This window comes from Natator depressus, chromosome 1 (genome assembly GCF_965152275.1).
Source record: "Natator depressus isolate rNatDep1 chromosome 1, rNatDep2.hap1, whole genome shotgun sequence".
Lineage (NCBI taxonomy): Eukaryota > Metazoa > Chordata > Testudines > Cheloniidae > Natator > Natator depressus.
This window is the reverse complement of record NC_134234.1, coordinates 216,570,616-216,584,790: the sequence shown is the minus strand read 5'-3', so window position 1 is coordinate 216,584,790 and position 14,175 is coordinate 216,570,616. Positions and strand designations below refer to the sequence as shown.

General features: G+C 42.7%; 1 protein-coding gene across 3 annotated transcripts in view; it reads right to left on the bottom strand.

Moving 5' to 3' along the window:
* Positions 1 to 14,175, bottom strand: part of PRMT8 (protein arginine methyltransferase 8) — a 102,164-nt gene that overhangs the window by 37,731 nt on the left and 50,258 nt on the right. Inside the window, exons 1-3 of one of the 3 annotated variants that reach the window (XM_074935623.1) lie at positions 13,450 to 13,536; positions 10,595 to 10,780; positions 7,292 to 7,447 (exon numbers count right to left, since the gene is read on the bottom strand). In XM_074935623.1, the coding sequence (XP_074791724.1) occupies positions 7,292 to 7,447; positions 10,595 to 10,780; positions 13,450 to 13,521 (414 nt within the window). In that variant the 5' untranslated portion in view covers positions 13,522 to 13,536. Of the gene's footprint in view, positions 1 to 7,291; positions 7,448 to 10,594; positions 10,781 to 13,449; positions 13,537 to 14,175 lie in introns of those variants that run through there. The other 2 variants (XM_074935617.1, XM_074935631.1) reach the window with 2 other exon arrangements.

Below are 14,175 nucleotides of genomic sequence, written 5' to 3'. Positions count from 1 at the left end.
CCTTCATTTTTGGATTAGGACATCCGTCTTATGCTAGGGGCTGAATTCATGCCCAACCTTGCCCAAGGCAAGATGCCTGTGATGAATTCTAGACAGCCACCTTGCCCAGGAAAGTTGCTTGTTCCCTAGTTGAATGGCTATAACTGAGAAGCAATCACAGCACTATCTAGGACAGTGGTTCTCAAACTTTTTTGATTGGGCCCCCCTTCTTTGTCTCTGTAGTTGTTTACGGCCTCCCCCTCCCCCACAAGTACATATACCACCACCCAGCTCTGAAGGCAGCACTGTGCCAGCAGCAGCGGAGAAGTGGGGCAGGCAATGTGAAAAGTGCTATTTGTCAAGATCACTTTTCACAGTAGACTCAGTGCCCCATTGCCACCCTTACTTTTGTGCTGCTGCTGCTATCCTGGGGCTGACAGCTGGAGCCCCACCATCTCCTGGTGAGCAATTGAGTGTGAGCGGGTGGGGAGGAGAGCCTGGGAGGCAGGGCTCTGTCTGTCCCATTTATCCCTGCCTCCCCGGTGTGCATGGCCCTTCTGCACGGCCCCCAGCCATCTGGGGCTGACAGCCAGAGCTCTTCAAAAACCCAAACAAAACCACACACACACAAAAGCACATAGCTCGCACATTCCCATGCCCCATAGTTTGAGCACCATTGATTTAGGACCATCAAATTTAGCTGTCTCTCAACTGCCGACCAATCCCATGGAACAATGGTCTCTCTGCATGGGGTGTTCCTTGTTTTCCTGTCCCAGTGTCCCCATAGGAGTGAAACTAAAAGCCAGATTGCCCACAGGAAGGTGGAACTCTGGGGGACCATGTGTAAGCAACTGGGGGGCGTGGGAGATCTGTGGCACTGGTTTCAGGGATCAGGGAGGCTGGACTGCGAAGTCCCATGTCCCAAGGAAGGACTAAGACAAGAGGTCTGTGCATGAGAATGTGCCGTAGAGACCCAGAGCTAAAAATAGCCACTAGAGTACCCAGGCTCAGGGGGCTTTGAAGCACATGGGACAAAGGGGCTGGATCCACTTACAACAGACTGGTGACCATCAAGAGGGGGACTGGGCCAAGTTGTAACACAGATCATCACTTTTTTTGAAGTCCTAAACACTTTAGCTTGCAAAATTTGTAAGTGCTACAAGAGAGAGACTTTTTCCTGCAGAGTTTATACAGGCTTCAGCTTGCTCCTGTAGAGCGGATAAGTTCTGCAACAGAAAGGCTGAAGCCTTTCTCCTGCAGAGTTCAAAACTCTGCTGACACTTCCAGCCCCAGCACATTTATCTGAAACTGTTGATTATCTAATTGAATTGATTATTTAAATAAATTTTAATGGCCCTTATTACTTGCAGATAATCAGCTAAGAAATAGTACAGTATAAAAATGAGAGAGTAAACTAATTAACCAAAATGCTATATTTGGAATAATAGATTCCTTTGGGTTGGAAAGAACCTTGAACTAGGTCACCTAATCCATCCTCCGGCATTATTATAGCAGTATTAAATTAATTATCCATTACCATCTCTCTAGGCAGCTTTATCTACTGACTGAGCTATTCTGAGAGTTATAATAATTTTCCAGATATTTTACTTAATTTTCACATGCTGCAACTTCAAGGGACACTGCCAACTTAAAATTCACATTTGTGGTAAGTATACCTGCTGTTAGAATTAGCACCTAAGACAACTGTAACTGAAAGAGACCAATTCGTTTAGTGTGTCTATTTGAGAGCACTTTTTGATTATGGTTGGTTTCATGAGTCATTGAGTCAGTTTCGCCTTCATTTATGTGGGTGTTTCACCCATAAAAAGGAAAAAGAAACATCTTCTGAAATAGGAACTTGCATCTATAAAAGCACAAAAATGTACAGAGGGACTCAAGGGTAGGTATTGTACTTGAAATGAGTTTTAATTTTTTTTTTTTAAACAGACTAGATTTCAAGTTGAAGATGTCCTTATTTTTTCCTCACTGAACTAATGGGAATTACTGATCCTTGTCTTCTTTTAAATTCTCCTTTCTCATATTTATAGATAGATAACTTTCACCTCCATCATATTTTCAACAGACTGCACATGCTCAGTTCTCTCCAGTTTTCTTCATAAGTCTTACTTTAAGTCTTTTAATGGGCATGAAATGAGGGGTTAAGAGTCATGGCTTCTGTCCCCAGCTTGGCCATTAACTCTGCCTGACCCTACACATGTCATTTAACCTCTCCATGCCTCAGTTCCTTCGCCTGGAAAATGGGGATCATGACAGTTACCCATGTTTGTAAAAGTGCTTTAATATCTGTAGAAAACTGTATGTTTTTCCCTCTGAAGTCTCCTAATTTGTGTCTCTTTTTTAAAATATGGCACTCAGAACTGCAGTAAACTGATCAATCCCTAAGCATTGCTGGGCAGTGCACAATAATAACCTTGCTGGATTTATGCCATTCTTATTACTACAACCCAAGATAAACATATGCCTTTTTTGTAGTAGCATCAGATTGTTGACAAGAATTCAATTTATATCCCACTGGAGTTGCTTTAACTGCAGGACTGCTGCCTAGCCAATGTCCCTCCATTTAAAATGTGTGCAATTAATTATTTCTTCCTCCATGAACCACTTTACATTTGCCTTTATTGAATTGCCTTGATGGATTTTTCAATCCATATCACCAGCACACTTATGATGATTATTGTTATATTATATAGTGGTGGCACCTAAACATTTTCCAATTCCCGTAGCTAACTTGACAATGTCACCTCAATATTTGGAGTAAATACTGAGGCACAAGTGGAAAGTTTTAAAGTGCAACCACTATACCCATCAAACTATTTGGGATTCTGTCCAAACTTTGTGTCACCTGCTAGTGTGATTAGTGCAATCTTCTCTTTATCCTCCAAGCTGTAAATCGAAACATTGAGTAGTGCTGTACCTTGAACAAACCCCTTGGGAAACCACATGCAATATATCCTCCAAATTTGACACTGAAGCATCAGTAATGCTCTGTGTAATCCTCATTGCTCTAATTTCCCTATGGGAATGTCATATGGCCTCATATGTCTAAAATGCCCCACTAGAGATACTATGTCCAGTGAATTTCTTTTAACCACTAAAGGCTGAATTATGGTTGGCCCTTATGAAATTGCATGGGGTAGGATGGAGGGATTGCATGGAGCCTCCCCTTTTTGTGTAGCCCATGTAAGGGCCAATCACAATTGCACTTTGTGCACTCGAGAAAACGAAGACTGCTCCCTGCCAGCACCCCTGTGCGCATAAACCACTCCAAAAGGAAGAGCTGGTAGAGTCATGGCCTTACCTCCATCTTTTGCCCTTCGTCCTGCAGCAGGACAGGCATGTAGAAGGGAATAATGAAGGGCTGTAACAGGCACATCTCAGAGAGCCTAGGGAAGAATTCTACTTCCTTGAGGTGGAATGTCTTTTCTAGCTTCATTGAGGCATGCCTTTCCTTCCTGTGGGTAGTTTGCACAGTCCAGCCCTGCCACAGTAATCTTAGCAAGAAAAGGGCCCCAATTTCACCACCCTTACTTACATTTCTCTATCTCTTATGTTTTAGTTAGACTTCTAGTTCCTTGTGTTTATTCATGATACCTCTTGAATTGGTTACAGAGACATCTATATGTTTAGAGGTTGCTCCCAGCCTTTCTAACCAGAGCTGTGCTGAAGACAGAAGTTCCTTTTCATGAAGAATTTTGAGATTTTTGAAATTTAAGCTTCATTTCAGCTAGGAATAAAAATCAAAAGATTCAAAATTCTTCACACAGTAAAATTCTGGAAAAAAAATTGTTTTGGGTCAATTAAAACATTTTGATTTGATTTCAACTTTTAAAAAATGGTATCATATTGTAATATATAAGACAAAATAAAAAAGTCTAAACAAAAAGTAATTCAAAACAAAAAATTTGAAACGTTTCATTCCAGAAATGTCTAAACAGAGCACTTTGACATTGTTGGAACTTTTTTCACCAGTTTTCTTCCAAAACAAAATTCCAGACAAATCAACCCAATTTTCTAAGTATTTTGATTAGACATAATTTCAACTTCCAATGGAATATGGTCCCATTTAAGTTTCTCCAACCAACCTTAATTCTAACTCCATCTGTCTCTTCCCAGCTCTGCCTTTGATTTGCTTCTCAAATGTGAATTTGATTCCCTAAGCCTTTCTTCTTTTTACTATGGATTCCCCTGATACACTGACGGTCGATATGCATAGCCAGGTTTTAGCCCCTCACTGTGTCCTTACCACTTCCTTTTTAAAGAGTTCCTCTCTTGCTAGCCTAAAACAGAGGGACTATGTGCTTCGCTTGATGTTACAATGGAGTCTGTGTGATCCTTCCTGCCCCCACTTGACAAGGAATAGATATCAATGGTTCCTGAACTGTACACACTTGCTTTCAAATACCCTGGCAAGAAAACCAACAATTCTAACTGCTCCATTGCTCCCAAGAAACTGATATCTGGCTCATTTGTCCAAGAAGAGAGGTAGCATATACCCTCGTGCTAAAGAGCTAGAAGCATTCATTATGGTAACTTGCTGTTGCTCTATAATGTTTTCTGTATCATGTGTTTATCTCCTAATTTAATACCCAATTAAACTAATGTCAGGCATATGTCTTCATGTCCTAATGGGTCAATTCATAATTGCCTTTGCTCCCTGGTTTGGCTAAAAACACCATAGAATGCAGATAGATTTGCTGCAGAAGATGCCCATTTTGCACACCTACACATTTTGCACACCTACAATACTGGAGCTGGTCTCAGGTTTCAAGGGCTAAGCAAGAACTTCAGTAGCTCATCACTACCCCACCCCAACTAGGAACAGGCCACACTCCTGCTCCCTTCTCTATGTTCTTATACCAAGTCACCCAGTAAGCTCCTGTTCCACCTCTGTGACCTGCTTCCCTGGTCACACTGAGCCTCCTTCACTTGTTTGAAACTCATGGATGCTACTAGAAGGTGACTGAGGAAGAAGGCAGTGAGAAAGGAATACATTCAAGACCTTGAACTGGGAGACAAGAGGAGAACTAGACAAGTGAACTGGGACTTGGATGAAAGGGGAAGAGGATGAGAGAACAATTAGAAATAAGAGAGTGTTGTTAGTGACTCTCTGGCTGGTAGGTTAGGTGTGTACCGTGGTTGACATTAAAAAGTCAGTATTAACCTATAATTCCCACATGGGCTATCTGAGGCACCACAGTTATTTCCTATTTTACATCTACAAAAAAACTGGGACAGCTCAGGTAGCCCTGTGTGATAACTCTTTGGAAATGTTGGCTTTTTAACATGCACTGAGGCCCAGGGTGTTTGAGGCTCTTCACCATCACATAGGCAGCATAGAGTTCAGTTCTGTTCTGAAAAGTGGCCATAAAAACAGCATTGCATGGCGCTCCATCTTTATTGTCACTGAAGCTTCAAGTCAAAAGTGCTCAGTTTACAGGAAAAAATATGTGCTTTCTAACTGCCCGCCCTGCATATTCTGTCTAGGCTCTAAAGCGAACATTTCCAATAGTGGCTTCAGATTTGGCTGTATCCATTTTGCACTGCCCAACCTGACACACCTGGTGCCTCAGATTAGGCACCCAGAAATTGTGGCATCCAAAATCAAGGGCCACTTTTGAAAATCTGGGCGTAAGAGTCAAGCCAAGTTCTTTGCATTTCATGCTTCATCAGTAAGGCTACGTTTTAGTCACAGGTATTTTTAGTAAACGTCATGGACAGGTCACGGCCCGTGATCTGTCCATGACTTTCACTATATACCCCTGACTAATACTTGGGATGCGGCGGCTCGGGGGGATCTCAGGGGGGCTCCATGGGTGCTGGGAGGGGGTGGCCCGAGGGGCACAGTGGGTACTTGGGGGTAGCCTGGGGGGGGCATGGTCTGGGGGGGTGTCGTAGGTGCTGGCGGGGGGGGGCGCTGTGGGTGCTATGGGGGGGAGGTTGGCAGGGCTGGGGCAGGTTCCCTACCCAGCTCCTGGGAAGCAGTGACCTCCAGCTCCTACCTCCATGTGGTGCCTCCGCTCCTCCCCAGTCCCCAGTTCTGCAGCTCCCATTGGCTGAGAACCGCGGCCAATGGGAGCTGCGGGGGCGGAGGCAGCACATGGAGCTCAGAGCTGAGGGCGGGGAGTTCCTGTCGCCCTTCTGGGGAGCACCCCCCCCCCCAGGTAAGCACCACCCCACACCCCAACCCCCAGCCCTGAGCCCCCCCACACACACCCAGGCTCCTGCTGCTGGAGGTTAGGGGGGCCCGAGACAGCCCCAGCAGCAGCCAGTGTGATTGGCCCAGGGGCTGCCTGAGCGGCTGAGGCGGCTCCCTGGCCATGCGCACAGGCCGTGGCAGAAGTCACAGAGGTCATAGACAGCCATGGCATCCGTGACCTCCATGACAAACACGGAGCCTTATTCATCAGTAATAGTACAGATCCTTCACTTAGGCCCTCAATTACATCTAGCTGGGCAACCCTTTTGTCTTCAGTGTACAGCTGTAACTGAATGGAACTTAGATGGAGGAATAAAAGAAGGAATAAAATCCAGCTCGCTCTCTCTGAGCTGTTTTGGCTCTGCAGGGCAAACAGGAGTGAAAAGCAATAAAAACTTATATCAATCACTTTCAAGTCACCAGTAATAACTCTGAATACACAAAGGGAGCAGACCTATTGAGTAAGAAGATGCAACTTTTACATAATCACTTCTCAGAGTAGAACTGCACTTTAGTGTTCCGTCCATAAAGTACTTTTAAAGTAATCATTCCCTGCCTTTTCTGAGGAGTGGAGTAATGGATACGAAAAGGCTACCGATGCTTTCTGTTTCAGCTCCTCTGGTTGTTATGCACAGGGAGGCTAGATTGGAGGAATTTGTTTCTGGTGCTTTGAAGGTCCCGAGAACATAAGAAAAATCAGAAAAAGCAGCACACTCCCTATCAACTTTTCCAAGAGGAGCAAATGCCTTTAATGTTAGCAGGAAAAAGAGACCGCACTTTTTTTTTTTTTTTTTTAACTAGGATCAGTGCAGGTCACACACACAACAATCACAAGGAAAGACGAAACAGCTAAAAGAGGGATCCCTTCACTCTTTTGAAAGGATGTCTTTGGCCAGATCCTTAGCTGGTGCAAATGGACACAGCTCCACTGAATCAATGGAGCGGCACCCATTTATGCCAGTTGAGGATCTGGCCCACAATGTAAGGCTGTAGGTCAAAACAAGACATGGAAACACATGAAAAAAATAAAAGAAAACCTACGTCTCCCCCTCTGTCCTTCTCCAAAATAAAGTTGTTAGGAAAAATTCTTCTTACCCCGTACACCTTCTTGGCTCCTGCCTTGGCAGCAAACATTGAGAGGATTCCTGTGCCACTTCCAACATCCAATACAATCTTATCCTTAAAAACATGTTTATTGTGATACATGGAGTTTCTATATGTTAATGTGCGCACCTCATCCTTTAACATTTCCTGTGTTGAAAGAAGGCATCACATGTTTACTCATGGTGTAGGATTCATTGTGTCATTAAAATTTAACATATTCACCGGCTGAAGAGTTTTTTAAGGTTGTTTGGGACACAACCAGGATTCATTACAAATCAAGACAACTTTAAAATGCAAACCATGAAGAAGTGAAATAGTAAGACTCAGCATCGTCTTATTCGTCTACTCTTATTTCCCTCAAATATTATTTTACTGTTAAAAATGGCGACCAGAAATTATAGTCAATCCACAGTACTGCTGCGGGCATAGGCAAAAACGGTGCAAACCCCCTCACTCTCCTCCCCCTTGGGCTTTCTGCTGAGACTGCCACAGAGAATGAACATTGCAGTGGTTGTGGCAGTCTTTATAATGCAGACGCCTCCACAAGGAACTGGACTTAGACCAACTCCAATAGGTTTCACATAGGTCACCAGACAGACTGTAGAAGGTAACGACTGTCACTACTCGCCTGGATATGAATTGGTGAACTAATAATACATAAATAGTGTGCTTCCCCAATAGGTGGGGTAGTTATTATTCCTCTTTTACAAGCTGGGGGGTCGGGACTGGAGCACAGAGAGATTGAGGACTAAATTTTCTGTTGTCCAATAATTACGGGAGCCCATCTTGAGATTCTAGGTGTCTTTACTTTGGCACCCGAAAACGGAGGCACTCAAATTGAGTAGACACTTGTGAACATGTCAGCTCAACAGACTTGCCCAAAGTTTCACAGCTAATAGTTTCAGACCTAGGAATAGCACCAAGCCTCCTGACTCGCATTTTACTCTCCTATTCCCTACATCTCACAGCCTCACTACTAGAAGGATCTTAGTCCAGTTTCTAGTGGGTATCTGTGCAGGATCTAGAGGTTAACTCTTGATCAATCCCTTCAGGCATTCAGTTTCTTCTCCTGAAGTTGCCACTGATAGGGGCCAATTTCTTTCTCGCACCAATTTTACATAGATGTAACTCTATTCACATCAGTGGAGTTAATCCTCATTTGCATTAGTGTGAGAAAAATCAAACAAATTGGGGAAATATTTTCAAAAACACTTAAGTGATTTAGGCACCTAAATTCCATTTTAAAAAGTGGCTGAAGCACTAAGGAGCCACTCAAGTGCTTGTGGAAATGTTATCTATTATGTCTAAAAGGCAATAACTTTGATTACTCCTGTGGTCCTCACTGAATAATTTTAGACAGTAGGATGAATGCATGTTGAATGCCCAGGTATATGAATGCCCCAATGCCTAGCAGATGGAAGCAGCACTAGCGCACAAGATTACTATACATTGGTTGCTTGTCCGTCTGGGTGGGTTACTTTCAAAGGGACTGGTTATATCCATAACTGTTGACGTGTAAGAGGATGTTTTCTCATGGAATATGGCTTGACATAAAATACTGAAAAGGGTAGAGGAGGGAGTCTGATTCCACTTAGCATGAAGTAGGAGCTGCTGTGATGGTATTAAGCCTGGTCCAATCCCCATGTTGTTTGTTTCTCACTACTGATCTGACACATTATGGTACCATTTAATGTTTCCTGAGCATGTGCTTTTAGGGCCTGATTTTCAAAGACAAAATATAGTTTATGAATGCAAAGTTTGACCAAAGGGATGAGATTTTCAAAGCTGCCTAGGGGATTTGCAAGCCCAACTGTCATTAATTGGAATGGGAATACAATGTCTAAATCCGTTTGGTGGCTTTGAAAATCTCAGCCTAAGTATGGATTTAGCAGCTTAGCTTTAGGTACCCAGATTTGAAAAATGTTCCTGTAACTCTTTATAGACACAGAGGATGTTTCATCCTTTGCTCCAAGGTCCTTGCAAGCCAAGGCTGAGATCATGTCCTCCACATTTCTGCATGCAAAGAATGCTATTAAACTACCCAATAACTGTCAGAAGGAGCGGGGCAGTTGCACTGAAGTGGTAGCAACCTTCTCCCTCCCTTCCTATGGATTTCAAAGGGGAGGGGGGCTGTTTGGCAGGGAGGGGCTGCTGTCTCAGCGACCCTATACCAAACGTGCTCAATTTATTTACAAACATAACAATATTTTTCTTACTACTACTCCTGAAACTCACCCTGGGATCTGAGCGACAAGCTGGGCTCTTTCTGTCTTGTGCATCACCACTAGTATTAAAATTTCTGCTTTTCTAATATAACCCTTAGGTACAATTCCATTGTTCTCACAGCATGTTATGCCTTCTTCAATACCCTTTTGGTCTCCTTCTCCCACAGCTCTCTCTTCCATACTGCCCCTTGTGTGTTGAATGCCCTTCCAAAATCTATTTGTCAAGCTTCCGTCCTGACCTCATTCAAATCACTATTAAAAGCTGCAGCATCTCCTGCAAAATGCCTAAAACCCTCTGAAAATGGCACAGAAAAAGATGTATCTAAGAACAGGAAAATTCCAAATAGCATCAAGACCCAATAGCCAATCAAAATACACAAGTCGTGGAAAAAACTCCCCCACTATGAAAAATCCCAACAAAACACAAACCAAAATAAAGGAAACAAATCCTAGTTAGTCACAGCTGAAAGGATGCCACAGACTTTGAGGATGTCACTGTAATTACTGCATGGGCATTAAAGATTCCATGATGTGTCTTCTGAATGACAGATTGCTCTGGAGTCCTTACCAAATTTGCCCTTAGATAAATGCTTGCATCTCCTATTGAAATCAATAGGAGCTTGGCACGCATGTCTGAAGGGAGAATATGGCCCACTGTGTATTGTATGCAGAATCTGTTTTTAAACAGCAAAGAAAGAACTATCTTACTAAATTGGTATGTCCTTTCCATGGGGGTGGACCCATTCTGCAACCCTTACAGTCATGCTAAGTACCGCTTACTTAAAGGTGAAATTCTCCACTGTGCAGAGAGACCGCACAAGTTCCATGCACCACTGACGGCCTCTGTTGAGGATCTAAATGATACACAGGCTTTGAGGTGGCCCTCTGCCCAGGCGTGGAGTTCATCATTAGCATTTAATTAGAGTAACCATTGCCATGAGTAAAGATTGCAGAATCAGGTCCTTGGCAAATTGGTGCATCCAGTAGGGGAGGGGGAGGGGAAATCAACCATGAAATCACTGAAAACATGTTGCCCTTCCATATTTTTACCAAGAAAACAAAGCCTTACCTCGTGGATTCCAAAGTGGGCATAGGAATCAAAATAGTAATCCCTGGATGTCATTTCTTCTGGATTCAGGAGTTTTGCCATCTTGCCTCGGCCTGGGCAGCTCGGTTGCAAAGGTACATGAATGACCGATTGAACAGGCTTCGGAATGACGATAGGCTGAGGAGGCTGGGAAGGGCCACTACAGACCTAGAAAGACGTGAAATATTATTGCAACAGTCATTAATCACAGAACATTCCTCTGCATGGTCATTGTTGTCTCTGTCTTACCAGGGATATTATTATTATTACAGTTAGTTAGCTACAACGCAGGGATGGCATGGTCTAATGAATGGAATTTAGGGATGGGAGCCAGGAACGGCTGCTTTTTAATCCTCTTTAATTTACTTGCTGTGTGAACCTTGGAAAAGTTCCTTGCCTGATTCTCCATTGCCCTGAACCTTGTGTCGTCATTTACAACAATGCAAAGAGGGTGAAAAGTGGGTGTAAAATGCTAGCACTGCTGTGAGTGGAGAACTTCGGTGCATTCTTATGTTCACCAACTTTGCACTTATGTCAATGACTATACAAAGTGCAAGTCAATGGAGATTTGGGTCTTCTCTTTTAGCTTTTTCCTCTGTAAGACTGTGGCAATAATCTTTACCATCCTACCTCATAATATGTGAATTATAGTAAACAAAAAGGGTCCCTGTGTGGAAGAGCTCGCAGTCAAAGGACCATCCTACAAGATACTGAACACCTCCTGCAAGGAATGGAGAGTTCTCATGTCATGTGAAAGTCCCTCAACGTTCAAAGAAACAGCTGCCACGGGGCTGAGCAGGATATGTTACCCCTAACTTTTACTCTGATGCTGATAGTGTGCTCAGCATGGATATAGGATTCATGTATCTCCACTCCCCCACAATTTTCTGTGTAATTGCACCCCTTTCAGCACAAATTTCAATAGAGACCTGAGGGCACACATCACCTCACAGGATCAGATTTGATAGCTTCAATGAGTAGAAAGGATGTATTAATACAATACCAGAACACAGAATGTTGCATTAACATTATATCTGGAAAAAGTCATGGAGGATGTGGGTTCTTAAATATATCTCCATCTTTAATTCTAGCACGAAGCAAAATTCTGAACAGTGAGAAAAATTAGAAGAGGCATCAAAATCTCAGAGGAATGTGAAAGTTGCCCTACCATTTACGGATCATCACCATTAATTTATTTGTACAGAAAGCCAGGGAAATTCCTCCACCTAAAATATTCCATCCTTATCGTACTTGTTCTCATGTTTTAAATTCACTAATTCCCCAGCCATGACTTCATTTGGTGCAACCTCCGCTAGAGATTTTTTCTGAGGTTTGAATTATCATTTGCAGTTTAGTGTTGCAAGAAATCAATCACTTGTACTGTCTCCGAATAGCACCAATTAGCCTAGTTTAACTTACTTTGATTAAAAAAAAATGACTTTAACCTTTCTTTCCTTGCTCATGTTAATTTTAAACATGTCTTCTTTTGATGGTTTCTTTGGTCCATCTGTGTAAAATGAATAGTAATAACTTACATTCCTGCAATGCCTTTCATCCTGAAGGATCTAAAAATACTTTCATCATAGAAACTGGAGATGGAAAAGACCTACTTCACACAGTCCATCTCCCAGCCACTGCAGGATTGTTCCCTATTATTGGTTTGTTTTAATAGTCCCAAGCAATGGGGCTTCTGCCACTTCTCTATTCCACATCTCGTTTCATTAAGACTTTTTCATAATAGTTATCCACATTTTTCTCCTCGTAATTTCATCCCATTACTCCTAGTTATACCACCATGTAATATCCTAAACAATTCCTTTCCCTCCTTGGTGTTGCACCTATCAAATGTTTGCAGACTGTAATCCCTCTACCCTGTTTGCTTCCTAAATCAAGTTCTCTAGCACCAAGGTCATTTTGTAGCTATTCTTTGCACTTTGTCACTGTCTTTGAGGTAGTGAGATGCTCAATGCAATATTCTATGGACAGTTGCACAAGAGCCATACATGGTACAGGAGAGAGAATCTATCCCCCTTTTGTTCAATGACGCCATGCCTTTTGTATGTGAAATCTAAAGGGACACTGGCCTTTTTTATGGTCGTAGTGTAAATTCCTGTCTAATTTGCTGTCAACTAGAGATGCTTATCTCTAAGGAGCCAATATGGTCTTTTGGTTAATGCACTTATAGCTCTCTGGGGATCTAGATTCAATTCCTGAGTTTATCTCCAACTTTCCATGTGAGCTGGGGCAGATCATTTAGGGTTTGTCTATATTAGGATAAGAGATAAAGGTTTACTAACCAAAAACGTTTTCCATAATGTAGACACAGAAAGGAGGGAACCTCAACGTTCCCAGCTGGAGGGAGCTGGTGTTACACCAACTGGTTCCTCTCTTTACAAAGGAAATGACAGAGCACTGCCGTTCTCTGCAATCTCTCACAGAGCAGTCACTATATTTTTCCTTTAGATGCTGCAGCTGGTTTTTGGCAAAGGCCTATACATCCAGACAGTGCCAGGTTAATAACTGTTATCATGCTATTGAGACTGCATTATTTCTGAAAATGTGCAACTTTGTATTACTAGTACACCTGAGACCTTCCAAAGGAAAATGATATAAGTAATGAAGCACCTGGAATAAGCGCTGTAATCAGTTCTGTAGATGATATTGTAGTACATAGCTATGGGTTGGAGAAGAAAAATAGTCTTGTTACTAGAACTCAGGAGACAGGTGTTCTGTTCCCAGGTCTGCCATAGACATCAAGTGTGATCTTATTCAAGTCAGCTAATTTCTCTGTGCCTCAATTACCCATCTGTCAAATGGAGATAGTAATAATTCCCTACCTCAGAGGATGTTGTGAAAACAAATTCATTGATGTATGTGGAGCACTCAGGTACAATGACAATGAACACCATACGAAAGCCAGTGAATGCTGCCAGAACACTGGAAAACAAGGAAGAGGAATATGTTGAAAGAATGTCTATTGTCCGGGAAACAATAAAGTCTGCAAGTCTGAACCTCAGCGAAGAGAAGTGCTTGCTGAACCAGGAACAGCTAGACTTCTTTGGACATGTTATAAATGCTCCAGATGAAAGCCAAGCTCCAGAGTAAAACCATTGAGAAAAGGCAGCTTCCTGAATCTATTCCAGAACTGAAAAGAAGCCTAGGCTTGATTAACTAGCTTGGCAGATGTATACCTAACCTGTCAGAAACAATACATCCTTTGAATAACTCCTGAGAAGGGCAAGCACCTGAATTAGAGCAAGCACCAGAGCAGGCATTCTACAGAGTCTACCAGCTCCTATCTGAAGCCCCAATACTAACTTCCTATGTTGCCAGTAAGCCCAAACATTCTAGATATGGATGCCACTGATTATGAATTAAGGGGGTAATACTGCAAGATCTTAATAGTCTACTGAAACCAGTCCGATACTGCTCCAGAACACTGATTAATTCAGAGACCTATCGACATCCAAAACAATATGATAAAAAGCTACCCTGTGAGACATCCATCAATGTGCCCAGCAATTCTGCCCACCTGCAGAGGACACTGCTGTTTGGAGACACTT